Source organism: Nicotiana tomentosiformis, chromosome 7, assembly GCF_000390325.3.
Source record: "Nicotiana tomentosiformis chromosome 7, ASM39032v3, whole genome shotgun sequence".
Taxonomy (NCBI): Eukaryota; Viridiplantae; Streptophyta; class Magnoliopsida; order Solanales; family Solanaceae; genus Nicotiana; species Nicotiana tomentosiformis.
Genome location: NC_090818.1, coordinates 58909620 through 58924818, shown reverse-complemented (window position 1 = coordinate 58924818; position 15199 = coordinate 58909620). Strand labels below are relative to the sequence as shown.

At 35.9% G+C, this 15199-nt stretch overlaps 1 protein-coding gene across 2 annotated transcripts; it reads left to right on the top strand.

Moving 5' to 3' along the window:
* The first annotated feature begins 3986 nt into the window (after nt 1-3986).
* Nucleotides 3987-7692, top strand: LOC104110823 (nifU-like protein 2, chloroplastic). 2 transcript variants are annotated; one of them, XM_009620382.4, is made up of 4 exons: nt 3987-4172; nt 4256-4334; nt 5088-5398; nt 7244-7692. In XM_009620382.4, exons 1-4 carry the CDS (start codon nt 3999-4001, stop codon nt 7433-7435), a joined length of 756 nt encoding a protein of 251 aa, XP_009618677.1. In that variant the 5' UTR covers nt 3987-3998; the 3' UTR covers nt 7436-7692. The 2 variants fall into 2 exon arrangements, with proteins under 2 accessions (XP_009618677.1, XP_009618675.1); XM_009620380.4 differs by having other exon boundaries at nt 5082-5398.
* Nucleotides 7693-15199: the final 7507 nt, after the last annotated feature.

The window sequence follows — 15199 nt, the reverse complement described above, 5'->3', positions numbered from 1 at the left end:
CACAAGTTTCATAGGACTTCAAATTAAAAAGACTTGTATATGAAGATGATCAATGAGTTTCCATCTAAGAAGAAGCCGCATCATTATCTAAATTAAATAAGCACGTTGTCGGTGTGACCGGGTGCTTAGTGCTTACTCATTTCTCTCATTTGTTTATGCATATTATACTCCCATAAAAAGCTTGTATGTGAAGCAACGCCGGCTGAAGGGTAAGGCACCCCACGTAGTGCATTTTTCATTAGTTGTAATTTTATTTATTAAAAATTGATTATTTTAAAGTTAAAAAGTATAATTTTTAATGCAAAAAAAAAAAATTTAAAATTTTAATTTGTTAATGATGTTGATCGTTGAGATTTGAATAAACCAAAGCTTATAAAAATATGTTTAATTTTTTATTTAGTGGGTAACAATTGAAATCACTAGATGATAAAAATCTAAGATAATATTAACTTAGACTCGATTAAAGCATAATAGTCACTTTGACATGATAGTTTAGACTTATTTTTCAAATTATATAGGGTTAAAGAAAATATTACAAGCAGAAGATAAGACTCTAATCATATACTTTTTATATTATCTTAGATAATATAAAACCAAAATCGAAAAGCTAATCATATACTTTCAAATTATATAGGGTTAGGATCAACAATGTCTCACGAAAAACTAAATGGATCAGATTAGCAATAATATCATTTGTAAAAGAATTATTAAAATAACTCGATTATAAGGAAATTATTAATAATTTTACATCTAAAAAGTTAGGAAAATAAACTTCAAATAAAAATATATAAATTCTTTTAACAAAAATTAAGGCCTCTCATCAAAATTTTGCTTTAGGCCACAAAAAGTGTTGAGCCGCCCCTGATGTGAAGATGATAAATGATTTCCAGCTAACGACCGGAGAACCTTAGTTTAACTAATTAAATCTAAACCATTAGTTTTAAACTATGACTAAGTATCTCTCATTCAAGTAAGAACTTTGGGTAAATGGAGAGGAGTTCTATCCACAATTCTATCCCCTTTTTTTGTAATTGTGGGTAACCCTGTGTAACGATCCGACTGATTGTTTAGAGCAACTGCATTCAGTTCGGTAGCTTGAGGTCACGAGTAGCTTCATATGGTGTATTATGACTCGCGTGTATCGTCGATTTTAATTTTCAGGTGCCTCGGGGATGGATTTGGAAGAATAATTCTCAATTACGAAGCTTTAAATTGGAAGAATTGACAAAGTTTGACTTTTGTGTATTTGACCTCAGATTGGAATTTTGATTATTCCTATAGGTCCTTATGGTGATTTTGAACTTGAGCGTATGTCCGGATTCGCATTTGGATGTTTCTAGAAAGTTTCAGAACTATTTAACGAAAGTTAAAAAATTGAAAATTCAGAGTATTCGTACGAATGGGGACGTCCCTGGAATATTACAAAAAAAAAATGGAGAAAAAGGTAAAGCCACACTAATCTTATTGATACAATCGGGAAAAGATATTAAAGAAAGGTGCAAAATGGTATTATTGAGAAATCGTCGAAGAAAGTGAAGATTGAGATTGTGAAAATGATGCGGTCACAATGGAAGTAGTAGTGGACAGGGAGCGTGCTAGTGGTAGAAGAAAGTGATTGAGAGGAGGGTTAAAATGGATTGCAGCTGGTGAGGTGGCATGTCATGTAATGTTCATTTTACCAAAATGCAGTGCCACAGAGCAGGGTGAATTTGAGCCACTTATGTAATATCAAGGGTATTTTTATAAGGAAAGTATAATGAAAAGTAATATTAAACCTTTTTGCACTCTTATACCCCTTAAAATTGATACTCCTTCCATTTTAATTTAGATAATGTAGTTTGACTTGACACAAAATTAAAGAAAAAAAAAAGACTTTTGAAACATATAGTCCTAAAAGTTTAAGGGCAAAGCATTATGCGGTCATGACATTTGTGTGGCTATAAAAACTTTTCATTAAGGATAAAGTGGGTAAAATAAAAAGTTTAAAGTTAAATTATTTTCAAATATAAAAATATATTATTTTTTTTTAACTAATAAGGAAAGTGTGTCATTTACATTAAAATAAATGGAGTATTACCTCATTTTTTGTGGCCCATTACAAATTTGTTTTTAGTTTTATAACTCTATTTCTTTTTTTTATACATAAAAAAAATTGCTTTTATATATAAAAGATATGTCTTTTTACGCATAAGAATTCTAAAAAAGATATTGGAGTCCTAAAACCTCCTTTTTTGCAATGGTGTTGTAAAGACATTAAGGGTGTATTTGGTACGAAGGAAAACATTTTTCGAAAAATATTTTTTAATTTTTTCATGTTTGGTTAGCTTAAACATTTTAGAAAATATTTTCTTCATGAACTCATTTTTCTCCAATTGGAGGAAAATATTTTTCCTATCAAGATAAGGGAAAATATTTTCTAAAATTCTTTTTCCACCTTCCTCCCGCCACCAACCCACCCCAACTCCACCCACCCCACCCCTACCCTCGCCGCTCCCACCCTCATCCTAAATAAAAATATTATTAATAATACTTTCTTTTTATGTTATAGATAGATTTTATTTTCATTTCAACAAATAAGTATTTTCTTTTCATGATATAAAAAAGTATTATTTTTATTTTAACAAAAAAGTACTTTCTTTTCATGATGTAAAAAAAAATATTATCTTTCATTTTAACAAAATGAGTATTTTCTTTTCGTGATGTAGAAAAAGTATTTTCCTTTATTTCAATAAAATAATTGCTTTATTTTCATATTGTAGAAATAGTAATTTCTTTTTCAACCAAAAAAAGAATATTTTCTTTATAGTTATGGATCATAAATTTCAACGTTGTTTTGCGTAAAAAAAAAAAAAGTAAAGCAGCATATTAGTTCCTTTGGGTTTGTCTGAATTTTTGAAAGAATAATTAAATTGTTGAAGAAAATAGAGTCTTGAAAACGTTGAGTATTTAGGGGGAAAGCAAGGAAACACGGGGACTTGGGGGAAGGGGTTGGTGAGAGTTAACTTAAAAAAAATATTTTCTACTCTCTAACCAAACACTATAAAATATTTTTCGAAAAAAGTTTTTCACTCACTAACCAAACAAGGAAAAATAAGGGATAAAATCACTCATTTTTCATGAAAAATATTTTCCTTGTTTTCGTACCAAACAACCCTAAATATCGAAAAAATATGAGTATATATTTTCATTTTCCCTAGGCATAATTTGGTAGAAATGGCGTGGGGTAGTCATTTTTTAATGTGGTATTTAATTTTTATCTAGTATTTTTTTATGCTGAGCAAAAATAGCCACTACTCTATTAAAATTAATACGAAAAGATGGTTTTACCCTTTCTTCATGAGTGCTGTATAAATATTAAGGATATAATGTCTTTAATTTCATGAGTGATGTGTAAATATTAAGGACAAAAAGCACTCGTGAAGTTAAGGACATGATGTCCTAAAGTTTAACAATGAAAGGTGCAAATATAGGACAATTTGTCCTTAATATTTACACAACACTCATGAAGTTAATGACACTCTGTTAACATTTACACTGCGCACATGAAGTTAAGGACACCATGTCCTTAATACTTACATTACACATATGAAGTTAAGGAAATGATATCCTAAAGTTTGACAACATAAGGTGCAAATACATGACACTTTATCCTTGATATTTATACAACACTAATGAAGTTAAAGATACCATATCTTTAATATTTACACAACACTCATGAAATTAAGGATACCATATCCCTAACATTTACACTACACATATGAAGTTAAGGACAAGATATTTAAAACAAAAGATGCTAATTCAGGACTTTAATATTTACACAATACTCATGAAGTTAAGGATATCATGGCTAGCACAAGGGTATTTTCATCCAGACGAGTAAAAGTTTATTAAAATACTTATTAAATATTAAATATATTTTAAACAGTAGTTTAAGAGTATAATTCTAATAGCGGATAACTGTGCACTTCCCTGATTTTTTTGGGTCGAGTATTGTGATAATGAGTACTGGACTAACAAATCAACAAAACAATAAGAGGAAAGCGAGAAAAAAAAAAGCAACCATGCTATCGAATCCTTTAACTCCTCCTCCTTTCTCACAAACCCTAGAATCCTCCTCCTGCTCTCCATCATATTCTGCTTCAACGCTCTTCCCGTTTCATCCTCCTCTCAAAGTACGGCTTCGCTTCTTGTATTTTGGTGTTCTACTGCCAAAAGTTTTTTCTTTTGAAATACTAACAGTTCTATGTTTTTGCAGATTTATGGGTTCTTCGGAACTCGACTTTCCTTGCGGCAGGCGGTTAGTTTTCGTTTACCTGGTGGTTCAAAGCACCTAGGTGTGCTTTTTTATTTTTTTTCCGTTTTCCACATTTTTATTTTTCTGTATTAAATTCTATGAACCCATTTCCTTGTGCGCTTTGTTCCTTGACGATTAGTTTTCTCAAGGAGATACTGCCTCTATCTCTGTTTATATGACATTCTTTCCATTTTAGACCATCCAAGTAATAATAGGTAGTACTATTTTATAAGCCCTATGTTCCAACTTATTTGGCCTTATTACTACTTGATGAGTCAATTACTTTTTTACTATGATCTTGCAAATATTTTATTTGACACTCATACTCCAAACCATTATTGTTTTGGAAGGAAGGGAGTGCAGCTTTTACAATTTTTAAGTATTCAAATTCATTTAACTATTCAAACTTTTAACTTTGAATCATGTTCTATCGCAAACTAATTTTCAATCATTACTTGAATATTTTTCTCCACTATCATTAGGTCAACTTAACACCTTAAAGTCTTAAACTAGTCTATTCAAACACCGTTATCAAAAACATTTCTTCCAACAGCCTGATGATTGGTAATTTGAGTACTATGCTAATTGTTTCTTGACTTTATTTGATATGCAACAACGAGTTAAAAGAATGTTGCTGGTTGGATACTCAATTGAAATATCTAATCAGGTTTTAGTTGCAATTTAGCCGTGTCTTGGTTCCGTTGGTTGGTGTTTTCGAATTTCTCCCCTTTGTAGAGGTAGATTTACACTGAATATGGAATACTCTGCTTATTTGGCTGTTGTGCAGCTGCAGCTGTTAAGGCTGTAGTGACTCCATATCCAGTAGTAGAGTTACCACTTACAGCAGAGAACATTGAGAGTGTATTGGATGAAGTTCGACCATACCTCATTGCTGATGGAGGCAATGTTGCATTGCATGAGATTGATGGAAATGTTGTGAAGTTAAAACTCCAAGGAGCATGTGGCTCCTGTCCAAGTGCTGTAGTGACCATGAAAATGGGAATTGAGCGCCGATTGATGGAAAAGATCCCACAAATTGTTGTGGTTGAATCAGTTCCAGATGAAGAAGCTGGCCTTGAGCTTAATGAAGAAAACATTGAGATGGTAAATGTTTCATTTTGGTTATCCATTTGTCTTTGGTTCACCTGAAGACAATGCCTTGAAGACAATGAATCTGAAATTGATAATCTCCAAGTGTATTATTGGAGAAGTTACTGATAAAGAAAAATATATTATTGGACAAGTTAGTCATTTTAAAAATCTCTCCTCGGTCCCTTCAGAGATTTTGCATTTCTTGCTCTAGAACTATTCCATAGGATTGCCTAAATATTAGATATAGCAAACATAGGAACAGTTTGGGGCATTGAGGGACGGAAAGAGAGTAGAACACAAATTTATCTGTGCAACCAAATGAAAGTCCCGGAGAAGTTGTAAATTGTGATGAGATCATATGCAGGAATTGGTCTAGAGCTGGGTGAAATCATGTTTGAAAACTTCTAAGAAAAATGAAACGTAAAGACTGCCAAAATACAGGTGACCATATCTGTGATTTTGGGGAAATTTTATTACATTAGTTAGGGCAGAAAGTTGTTGTAATGAAGTTATGGAAATGGTACTTATGTTGTTTGGCATTATGCATTCTCTCCTTCCCCTCTACATTATTTGACCATGCAGCACGTTTTTTTTAGTTTGTTTGGGCATATGCATTGAAATTGCACGTTATTGCTGAATCAGGAACCAGTTACAAATATTCTTAGGGCTCGAGAAAACAGAGTTATATTACATGAGCCATGAATGATATCTGATATATGGTTTGTAGGTTCTTTATGAGTGTACTTCCATTTCTACTAGGTTTTCTTTTGTATTTTGAAGGATCCTTATGAAGTTAACCATATCCCCATTCTATCATCGTGTACATCAAGTTTGTCACTACCCGACTGTTGGTAACAAGAACAAAAGTCTCAAAACTGTTTATATTATCTTTCCTTAAACCAATCCTTATGAAGTTAACCTTAGTCTGGTGCCAATATACGATTAAATAGCCTGCTCTCGAGGCCGTGGTTTCAGAAAAAAGAAAAATGAGAAAACCCTTGAAGCTTTTAGTAATTTATACAGGAAAGTGATGTTACGTGAACTTGGTGCACAATCTGATAGGCAAAGGTTAAATCTTCTCATTCAACCACCAGACTAGGAATGTCTGTACTTAAGAAGTCTGTAATTGCCAAATCTAGCGGCGACATCATACCTTTCTTCTGGAGTCCAGAGTCCTACATTAGCATAATGGTGGTAGTAAAATTGCTTTAAGTTGTTTGTCCACATCTTCTCTTTCCCTTGAGGAAGATTTATTATCATCCTTTGCTGAATAAGACTTACAGCCCTGTCCAAAGAATCAAAATGGGCAGCACAGATACCTATCATTGCCCATTTCCATTAAGTCTGGTCTGTGAATGATAGAGGTCTCGATTACATCTATAAATACACTATATAATCTTAGACTTCTATGCTGACTTTCTAGATTAAACCGAGGATTTTATTTGATCTCTTTCTACAGCTACTTTCTCTCAAATCATCAGTATGCTAACATACATTGGATCTATCGTGTGTTGCGCTGAATAAGACTTACAGTCCTTTCCAAAGAATCAAAAGGGGCAGCACAGATACTAACTCTATCATTGCCCATTTCCATTAAGTCTGATCTGTGAATGATAGATGCCTCGATTCCATTTATACATACACTATATAATCTTAGACCTCTATGCTGACTTTCTAGATTAAAAGACCTAGGATTTTATTTGACTCTTTCTACAGCTACTTTCTCTCAAATCATCCATATGCTAACATACATTAAATCTGTCATTTGTTGCGTTTATCTTTTTTTCTTTTTTTTTTTGCTTTCTCCCCTCAAGTTTCTTACCTCAGTTTTTACTTTTACTTTAATATCCATTTTAGGTTCTTGAAGACTTAAGGCCATATCTTGTTGGGGCAGCTGGTGGAACTTTAGAACTAGTAGAAATTGAGGAGCCAATAATTAAAGTCCGAATCACAGGTCCTGCGGCAGGTGTAATTACTGTTCGTGTGGCTGTAACTCAGAAACTGCGAGAGAAAATTCCAGCTATAGCCGCAGTTCAACTTTTGCAGTAGTTATAAGTTCAATAGATTGGTTCAGTTCATTTGAAGCATTTTATGCACAGCTTGTGCCCGTGAAGAAGTAATATTATTGATACCAGTACTTCCCATATTATAGTTGATACCAGAGGTTACAGCTGAAGCAGGTATTCTTTGTACAGTTGAACTGCTGCATTTTCAGTCCACTTACTTGTTCTTTGTTCTGATAAGACCCACAATAAGAACTATGTATTCAAAGAAATTATTTTAATCAGATTTCGTCTTGTGAGCAAGTTGATCATCTGGAGTCTTAAATGGTAAATGTACGTTCTTATTACCCATGGATTTGTACTTATCTGTATCCTGTATACAATGAGAGTGTAATCCAGAGGAATGAATTAAGTGAAAGGGCATCAAGAATGGAAGATACAGTGTAGAATACCCTCAATCAAATGCTTCCATCAGAATATGGTTTTGCCTGTCAATAATGTTGTTATAAGGTTACATGTGGTAACTCAATGTTGGGAACAAAATAACCATTGGTTAACTTCCCACTGGTGTCAATTCTAGCCATGCAAATTGGCTTTCATATTACATGTGTTAACTCGGTTTTGGGAACAAAATAATATTTGCTGCTTTAACAAAATGCCGCACAAAGCTTTTACAGCAGAGGATCATCAGAAGTATGCTGCAACCATATCTTTGTCATCCTGATATAGTATCCCTGTTTTGAACACACTGTACACAGCAAGGTTGCTGTTGTTTCTATACATATAAAGTGCAACATGTTGGGGTATCCTTGCCAAGAGTAAGTAGCATCCTTTTGTTTTTAATGGGTGGGGGAGCCAATTAGATATTTGCAGTTTCCAGTTTATCAAAATATATAATTGGTAGAAACTATATCTTAGGTCACAAAATGTAAATTCAGAAACACCAACATGAAAAACAAATTATCACCAACCTTGTGGCATAAATTTCTTATCTCCCCTCACCAAATAAGAGATGTTGATGCTCAATTCAATAAAAAAAGGAGAATACATAGAGGACATTTTGATTGAAGAAGAGCATGTGTTGCATCTCATATCTTCGATGAACCTCTTGCAATTACATTTACATAGGGAGCACATGACAAATTATTCGCCAACTGGATAACCATTTCAGCTACGTCGCCAACTACTTGCAACTCTTGGTCTCTAGGATTTATAGTTGGATAAATACAAAGGCATTTTTCAGTTTAGCTAGGGATGCCAATGGGGCGGGGTGGGGCGGGTTAACTCTTCCCCTACTAAGGTTTTGCTCTGCCCTGTCCCGTTTAACTCACTGCCCCATTTAGATCAAACCCTGCCTTGCCCCGTTTAGCCCTGCCCTACCTTCCCCCATTTAGCCTCACAGTTACATATTCTTGATTTTTATTATCCAAATTTGAATGCTTCTTCTAATTTAATCCCTTTAAATGTCATCTTCAACTTCTCTTTTAATATTTGCAGTTCTCTAATTTATTGGATTCTGAACTTCTTGTAATTTTACTTCTATAATGTTGAGCCATTTTGGTTTTGTAATCTTTTCACGTGGGTTACTTTATGACAAAACTCATTTTTATTTGATTTTAGCTCAAATAGATTACTTCATATAACTTGGTAATATTTGAATTCTAATAAAGATTTGGAAAGGGACTGTTGCGAGGTAATTAAAATAATTTCGATCTTAGTCAAATTATATGCTATTAAAATTAAAGATATAAAGCACAAAAGTAATAACAGAACTAGAGAACACTTCTTTTCGCAAATTCCAAATTTTAGCTAACTTTGCAGCTGGAACTAAGTAAATGGTTTTAAAGGTATTTTCATCAAGTATTTTTACCTGGTTATTTTATTTAAAATAATAAAATATTTAAGCGTTTAAAATAATAGTTGAAAAGTGAAAAAAGTTGAACAATTAGTTCGTAAAATGTCAAAACGAGTAACAAATAACAGAAAATAGTACTCCATTAGTTTCTATTAGTATTGGGCAGAGAAATCGATCCTTTTGATTTATAAGGTCAATTTCTTTAGGATAGATCAAAAGGAAATTCTCCATTTTCAGCTTCTGCCAAATTGTGTACCGTAATTCTTGAGAATAAAAGGTATATTTAACCTAGAACATTCAGTAAACAAAGTAGCATCTGTGACCGAATGAGAACAGATATTTTCAGACTACACATAGTAGTTGAATTGATGTCCTATTGCACATTTTATTTCTTTTGACATATTACATACATAGCGTCTTACGTATTTAAGGCTTTATATTTATTTATTTATGAAATAAAAGAAAGGAGACATAGCAATGAACAGATTGGGCCTCAAGCTACCCAGTTACCAAGCAGCTCACTATTGGAAATAAGGGTTGGCCTATCACCTGCCCTGCTCTAATAAAAAATTTCAGAAATTAAGTTTTGCCCTGCCCCGTCCTATTTAACTGTTTCCTTGCCCTACCCCATTAAGTATTTGCCTTGCCCCGCCCCGCCCCGTCCCGCTCCAATTGACATCCCTGAGTTTAGCATACCCATGGCAAGGACATACACACGAAGGGCAGAGTGCAATGGCGAAAAATAACCATTACAGAGATATTAGATTTGCCATGGCATAAAAAATAAATGAGAGTACTCCTGTTACAGCAGAAGATGATAAAGAATGAGAAACTAGAGCGAATGGGTAATTAAAGAGGCTAACCATCAATATAGAAACAGAAGTTTCCAACTTCCAAAGCAATGCCGAGAATCTCCGCTCAAGTGCTCTCTATGTTGCCTCAGTTAACTTGTTCTTTATGAACTTGATATCCTTAGCGTCCTGTATATAAGTATGGTGCACAACATACCCATAAACATGACTCTATTAGATACGATATACAAATTTTCTAGGACAAACCTGCTCTGCCCAAGTTTGCCATACTCCAATCTTGGGAGGTGCGACCAGCACACGACGCCCGAAGGCCCGTGCGAACCGACGTCCATACTTAGACCATATAACATGAAATCTGGACTAATAAGGCCACCAAGTGTAATGCCAGAATTAATAAAGTTTCACAATTGACCATGGAAGGATCATTAACATTTTGTATACACCACCATTATCTACTGAGTTATATACATACACATGAACACTAATCTGCAAGCCTTTAAGAGTATCATAACACATAACTTGGTCGGGACAGGGGCCCACCGTATCCAAAATGAATAGAACATACACTTCAGTACCTATTGACTTCTAAACACCTACTCTGGAGAAGTGGAGTGCGGCGATCGACAGATGGAACGTACACCCTACTGGGGAAGGACATCACCGGGTCTATCTGCACAGATGGGCGTGAGCACAACGCCCAAAAGAAAGGGGCGTCAGTACGGAAAATGTACTGAGCATGCAAGACTACGAAAGTATATAAATCCGGAACATAACATAAGAGATATAAACACGAGATTCAACCTGAATGCCAAGGTTAAGCCATACAACTTTAAAGTATACATGCTTTATAAAAGGTTAAGCCATTCATGGAGATTATGCATTAAATGTAATATAATACAATATTACCCCGCCACTCTTTGGGGTATATCCTTTCATATCGTACCTGGCCTCGTAGAGGACTCGTGAAGTTTTATTCTTTCATCACATTGTACTCGGCCTCAGGAGATCTCGGTCGTACCCGGCCTCACGAGGGCTCAGTAGTATTTCATAGCACATTATTTCGTATTCGGCTTTACTGAGAGCTCAGTCATACCCGGCCAAACAAGGGCTCGGTAGTATTTTACATTGCACCTCATCATACCTAAATGATCAGTGGTTGCTCAATAGGTGACGTACCTGAACATCTATAGCACGACTCGGTAATATATATATATATATATATATATATATATATATATATATATATATATAAGTGCAGCGCAAAACCCATTTTCAAGAGATGCTAAGTCTAAACTCAGAACTGTGCTTTTCGGCCTCGGGATACTTATCTGGGAACACCTCAGACTTAAAAGAAAAGCTACCGGTAAGAATGTAAAAGAACAGGACCAACGCTATTGGAAAGGGTTTAGAACAAGCCAGTCTTACAACACAGAAATCCTTTGGAGAGAGAGAAAGAGAACTGCTCACACCAAATCATGTCAAGAAAGAAGGTTGTCTTACATACATTTTTGAAGAACTAGTTATACCTTCTGAATTCTTATGCTCCTATGGTGATTGACTCCGCCTCCATTGAATCTTCAAAAATTGATATAACAAGATAATTGATATTACAGTGACGATTTCAACTTCTTCACACTAGATCCTACGGGTTCGCCTCTGATTCAGCCTTAGATTGTTTGGGAAATTCTAAAAGGGGTTTGAGAGCATTTTGAGTGAGCTAAAGTGGGTGATGTCTCCTAGAATGAAAGAGAAGAGAGTTGTACTGCCTTTTATACCATACCTAATCTAGGAAATTCCGCACCCTGCACATGCAAAATGGGTCACCCCCTTCCCCGGTCCCTGCACCCGGTGGGACAACTGACACGAGTCTATGAAAACGTGTAATCCCCTTTGTCCCCATACGTGTTGTCAGCCGATTGGTTGTGCTACAAACAAAACTTGTCAATCTCTTACTTTTTGTGTGGAGAAACGTGTGGGATGTGACATCACCCCCTCCCTTCGGAATATTCGTCCTTGAATGTTGAATCATAGTCACTCCCTGCAAACGTTTTTAGTTATTTTGGGTTGTGCCTGCCATAGTAGTCTCATTGTTATCTCATGTAGTATGGAACAAATGGAGGTACCTGGATTTCATATCTTCTTCATCTTCCCAGGTCATTTCTTCTATATTATTATTTCTCCAAAGGACTTTAACTTAAGCTACCTCTTTGGTCTGCATCTTACGAACTTGACGATCTAGAATAGCTACCGGAATTTCTTCGTAAGATAGGTCCTGTGTGACTTGAATGTCTTCAATAGGGGTAACACGGGAGGGGTCACCCAAGCACATAAGAAGCATGAACACATGGAATACCGGACGCACTGTTCCCAATTTCAGGGGCAACTCAAGATTATAAACCACTTAACCGATTCTCTGAATAATTTGATATAGTCTAATATAACGGGGGCTGAGTTTTCCTTTCTTACCAAACCTCGTCACGCCCTTCATAGGTGACACTTTCTAGAATTCCCAGTCTCCCACATCAAACTCCAAGTCTTGTCGTCGGTTATTCGAGTAGGATTTTTTCCTGCTTTTAGCGGTCGATAATCGACTTCGAATCATTTTCACCTTTTCCACAGCCTATTGAACCAACTCAGGAACCAATAAATTTGTCTCACCAACTTCGAACCAGCCGATAGGAGATTTGCACTTCTGTCCGTATAGGGCCTCATATGGTACCATCCGAATGCTAGCATGGTATTTGTTGTTGTAGGTAAACGCGATGAGTGGTAGGCGATCCCCCAACTCCCTTTTAAGTCCAAAGCACAGGCTCATAACATGTCATTGAGCGTCTAAATGGTGCATTCGGTTTGACCGTTTGTTTGGGGATAAAAAGTTGTGCTAAGATTGATCCTCGTACCCAATCCTTTTTTTAAATAATCTCCAACATTTAGCCATAAATTGGGCACCTCTGTCCTATATGATGGAAATCCGAACCCCATGAAGTCAAACTATTTCCTTAATATATAACATAGAGTAATCTTCATCCAAGAAAGCAGTCTTAAAATGAAGGAAATGAGTTGACCTGGTGAGTCGATCCACGATGAACCATTTGGAATCAAACCTTTGGTGTGATTGTGGTAACCCAATAACGAAATCCATATTGATCATCTCCCATTTCCAGGTCGGAATTCCCATATTTTGCAGCAACCCTCCTAGTTTATGGTGCTCAAACTTAAGTTGTTGGCAATTTAGACACTGAGTGGCGTATTCAGCAATGTTCTTCTTCATGTTATTCCACTAATATAGCTGTGGAAGATCGTGATACATCTTGGTTGCCCCCGGATGAACAGAATACCGAGACCGATGAATCTCTGCCATGATTCGCTCTCGAAGTCCTCCAACATCAGGTACACACAACTGGTCCTGGTATCTAAGGACTCTTGTTTATAAGTATGATGCACAACATACCCATAAACATGACTCTACTAGATACGGCTTACAGACTTCCTAGGACAAACCTGCTCTGATCCCAAGTTTGCCATACCCCAACCTTAGGAGATGCGACCGGCACACGATGCCCGAAGGCCCATACGAATCGACGTCCATACTTAGAACATATAACATAAAATCTAGACCAACAAGGCCACCAAGTGTAATGCCAGAATTAATAAAGGTTAACAATTGACCATGAAAGGATCATTAACATTTTATATACATACTACCGTTATCAATAGAGTTATATACATACACATGAACACTAGTCTGTAAGCCTCTAAGAGTACCATAACACATAACTTGGTCGGGATAGGGCCTATCGTACCCAAAATGACTGGAACATACACTTCAGTACCTATCGACTTCTGAACAGCTACTCTGGAGAAGTGGAGTGCAACGATCGACAGCTGGAACGTACACCCTACTAGGGAAGGAAGTCACGGGGTCTATCTACACATGTGGACATGAGCACAACGCCCAAAATAAAGGGGCGTCAATACGTAAAATATACTGAGTATGCAAGACTAAGATGGTATATAAATCCAAAACATAACATAAGAGATATAAAAATGATATTTCAACCTGAATGCCGAGGACAAGTCCCAAGGGGGCGTAAACCTTGGAAACCATAAAACTTTAAATTATACATGCCTTGTAAAAGGTTAAGTCATTCATGGAGATTATGCATTAAATGTGATATAATATAATATTACTTAGCCACTCTTTGGGGCATATCCTTTCAAATCGTACCTGGCCTCATAGAGGACTCGGGGAAGTTTTATTCTTTCATCACATCGTATCCAAGCTCAAGATCTCGATCGTACCCGGCCACACAAGGGCTCAGTAGTATTTCATAGAACATTATTTCGTACCCGGCCTCACTGAGAGCTCGATCGTACCCGGCCACACAAGGGCTCGTAGTATTTTATATTGCATCTCATCATACCTAACTGATCAGTGGTTGCACAATAGGTTCCATACCCAGCCGTCTATAGCACGGTTCGGTAAAGTTTTATTTATATATATATATATATATATATATATATATATATATATATATATATATAAGTGTAATGCAAGACCCATTTTCAAGAGATGCTAAGTCTAAACTCATAACTGTATTTTTCGACCTCAGGATATCTATCTTGGAACACCTCATACTTAAAAGAAATGCTACCGGCAAGAATGTACAAGAACGAGACCACGTTATTGAAAAGAACTTAGAACAAGCCAGTCTTACAACAAGGGCTTGATAGTATTTCATAGAACATTATTCCGTATCCGGCCTCACTGAGAGCTCGATCGTACCCGGCCACACAAGGGCTCGTAGTATTTTATATTGCATCTCATCATACCTAACTGATTAGTGATTGCACAATAGGTTCCATAACCAGCAGTCTATAGCACGGCTCGGTAAAGTTAATGCAAGACCCATTTTCAAGAGATGCTAAGTCTAAACTCAGAACTGTGCTTTTCGACCTCAGGATATCTACCTGGGAACACCTCAGACTTAAAAGAAATGCTACCGGCAAGAATGTACAAGAACAAGACCACCTTATTGAAAAGGACTTAGAACAAGCCAGTCTTACAATACAGAAATCCTTTGGAGAGATAGAGAGAGAGAGAAGCTCACACCAAATCATGCCAAAAAGAATATTGTCTTAC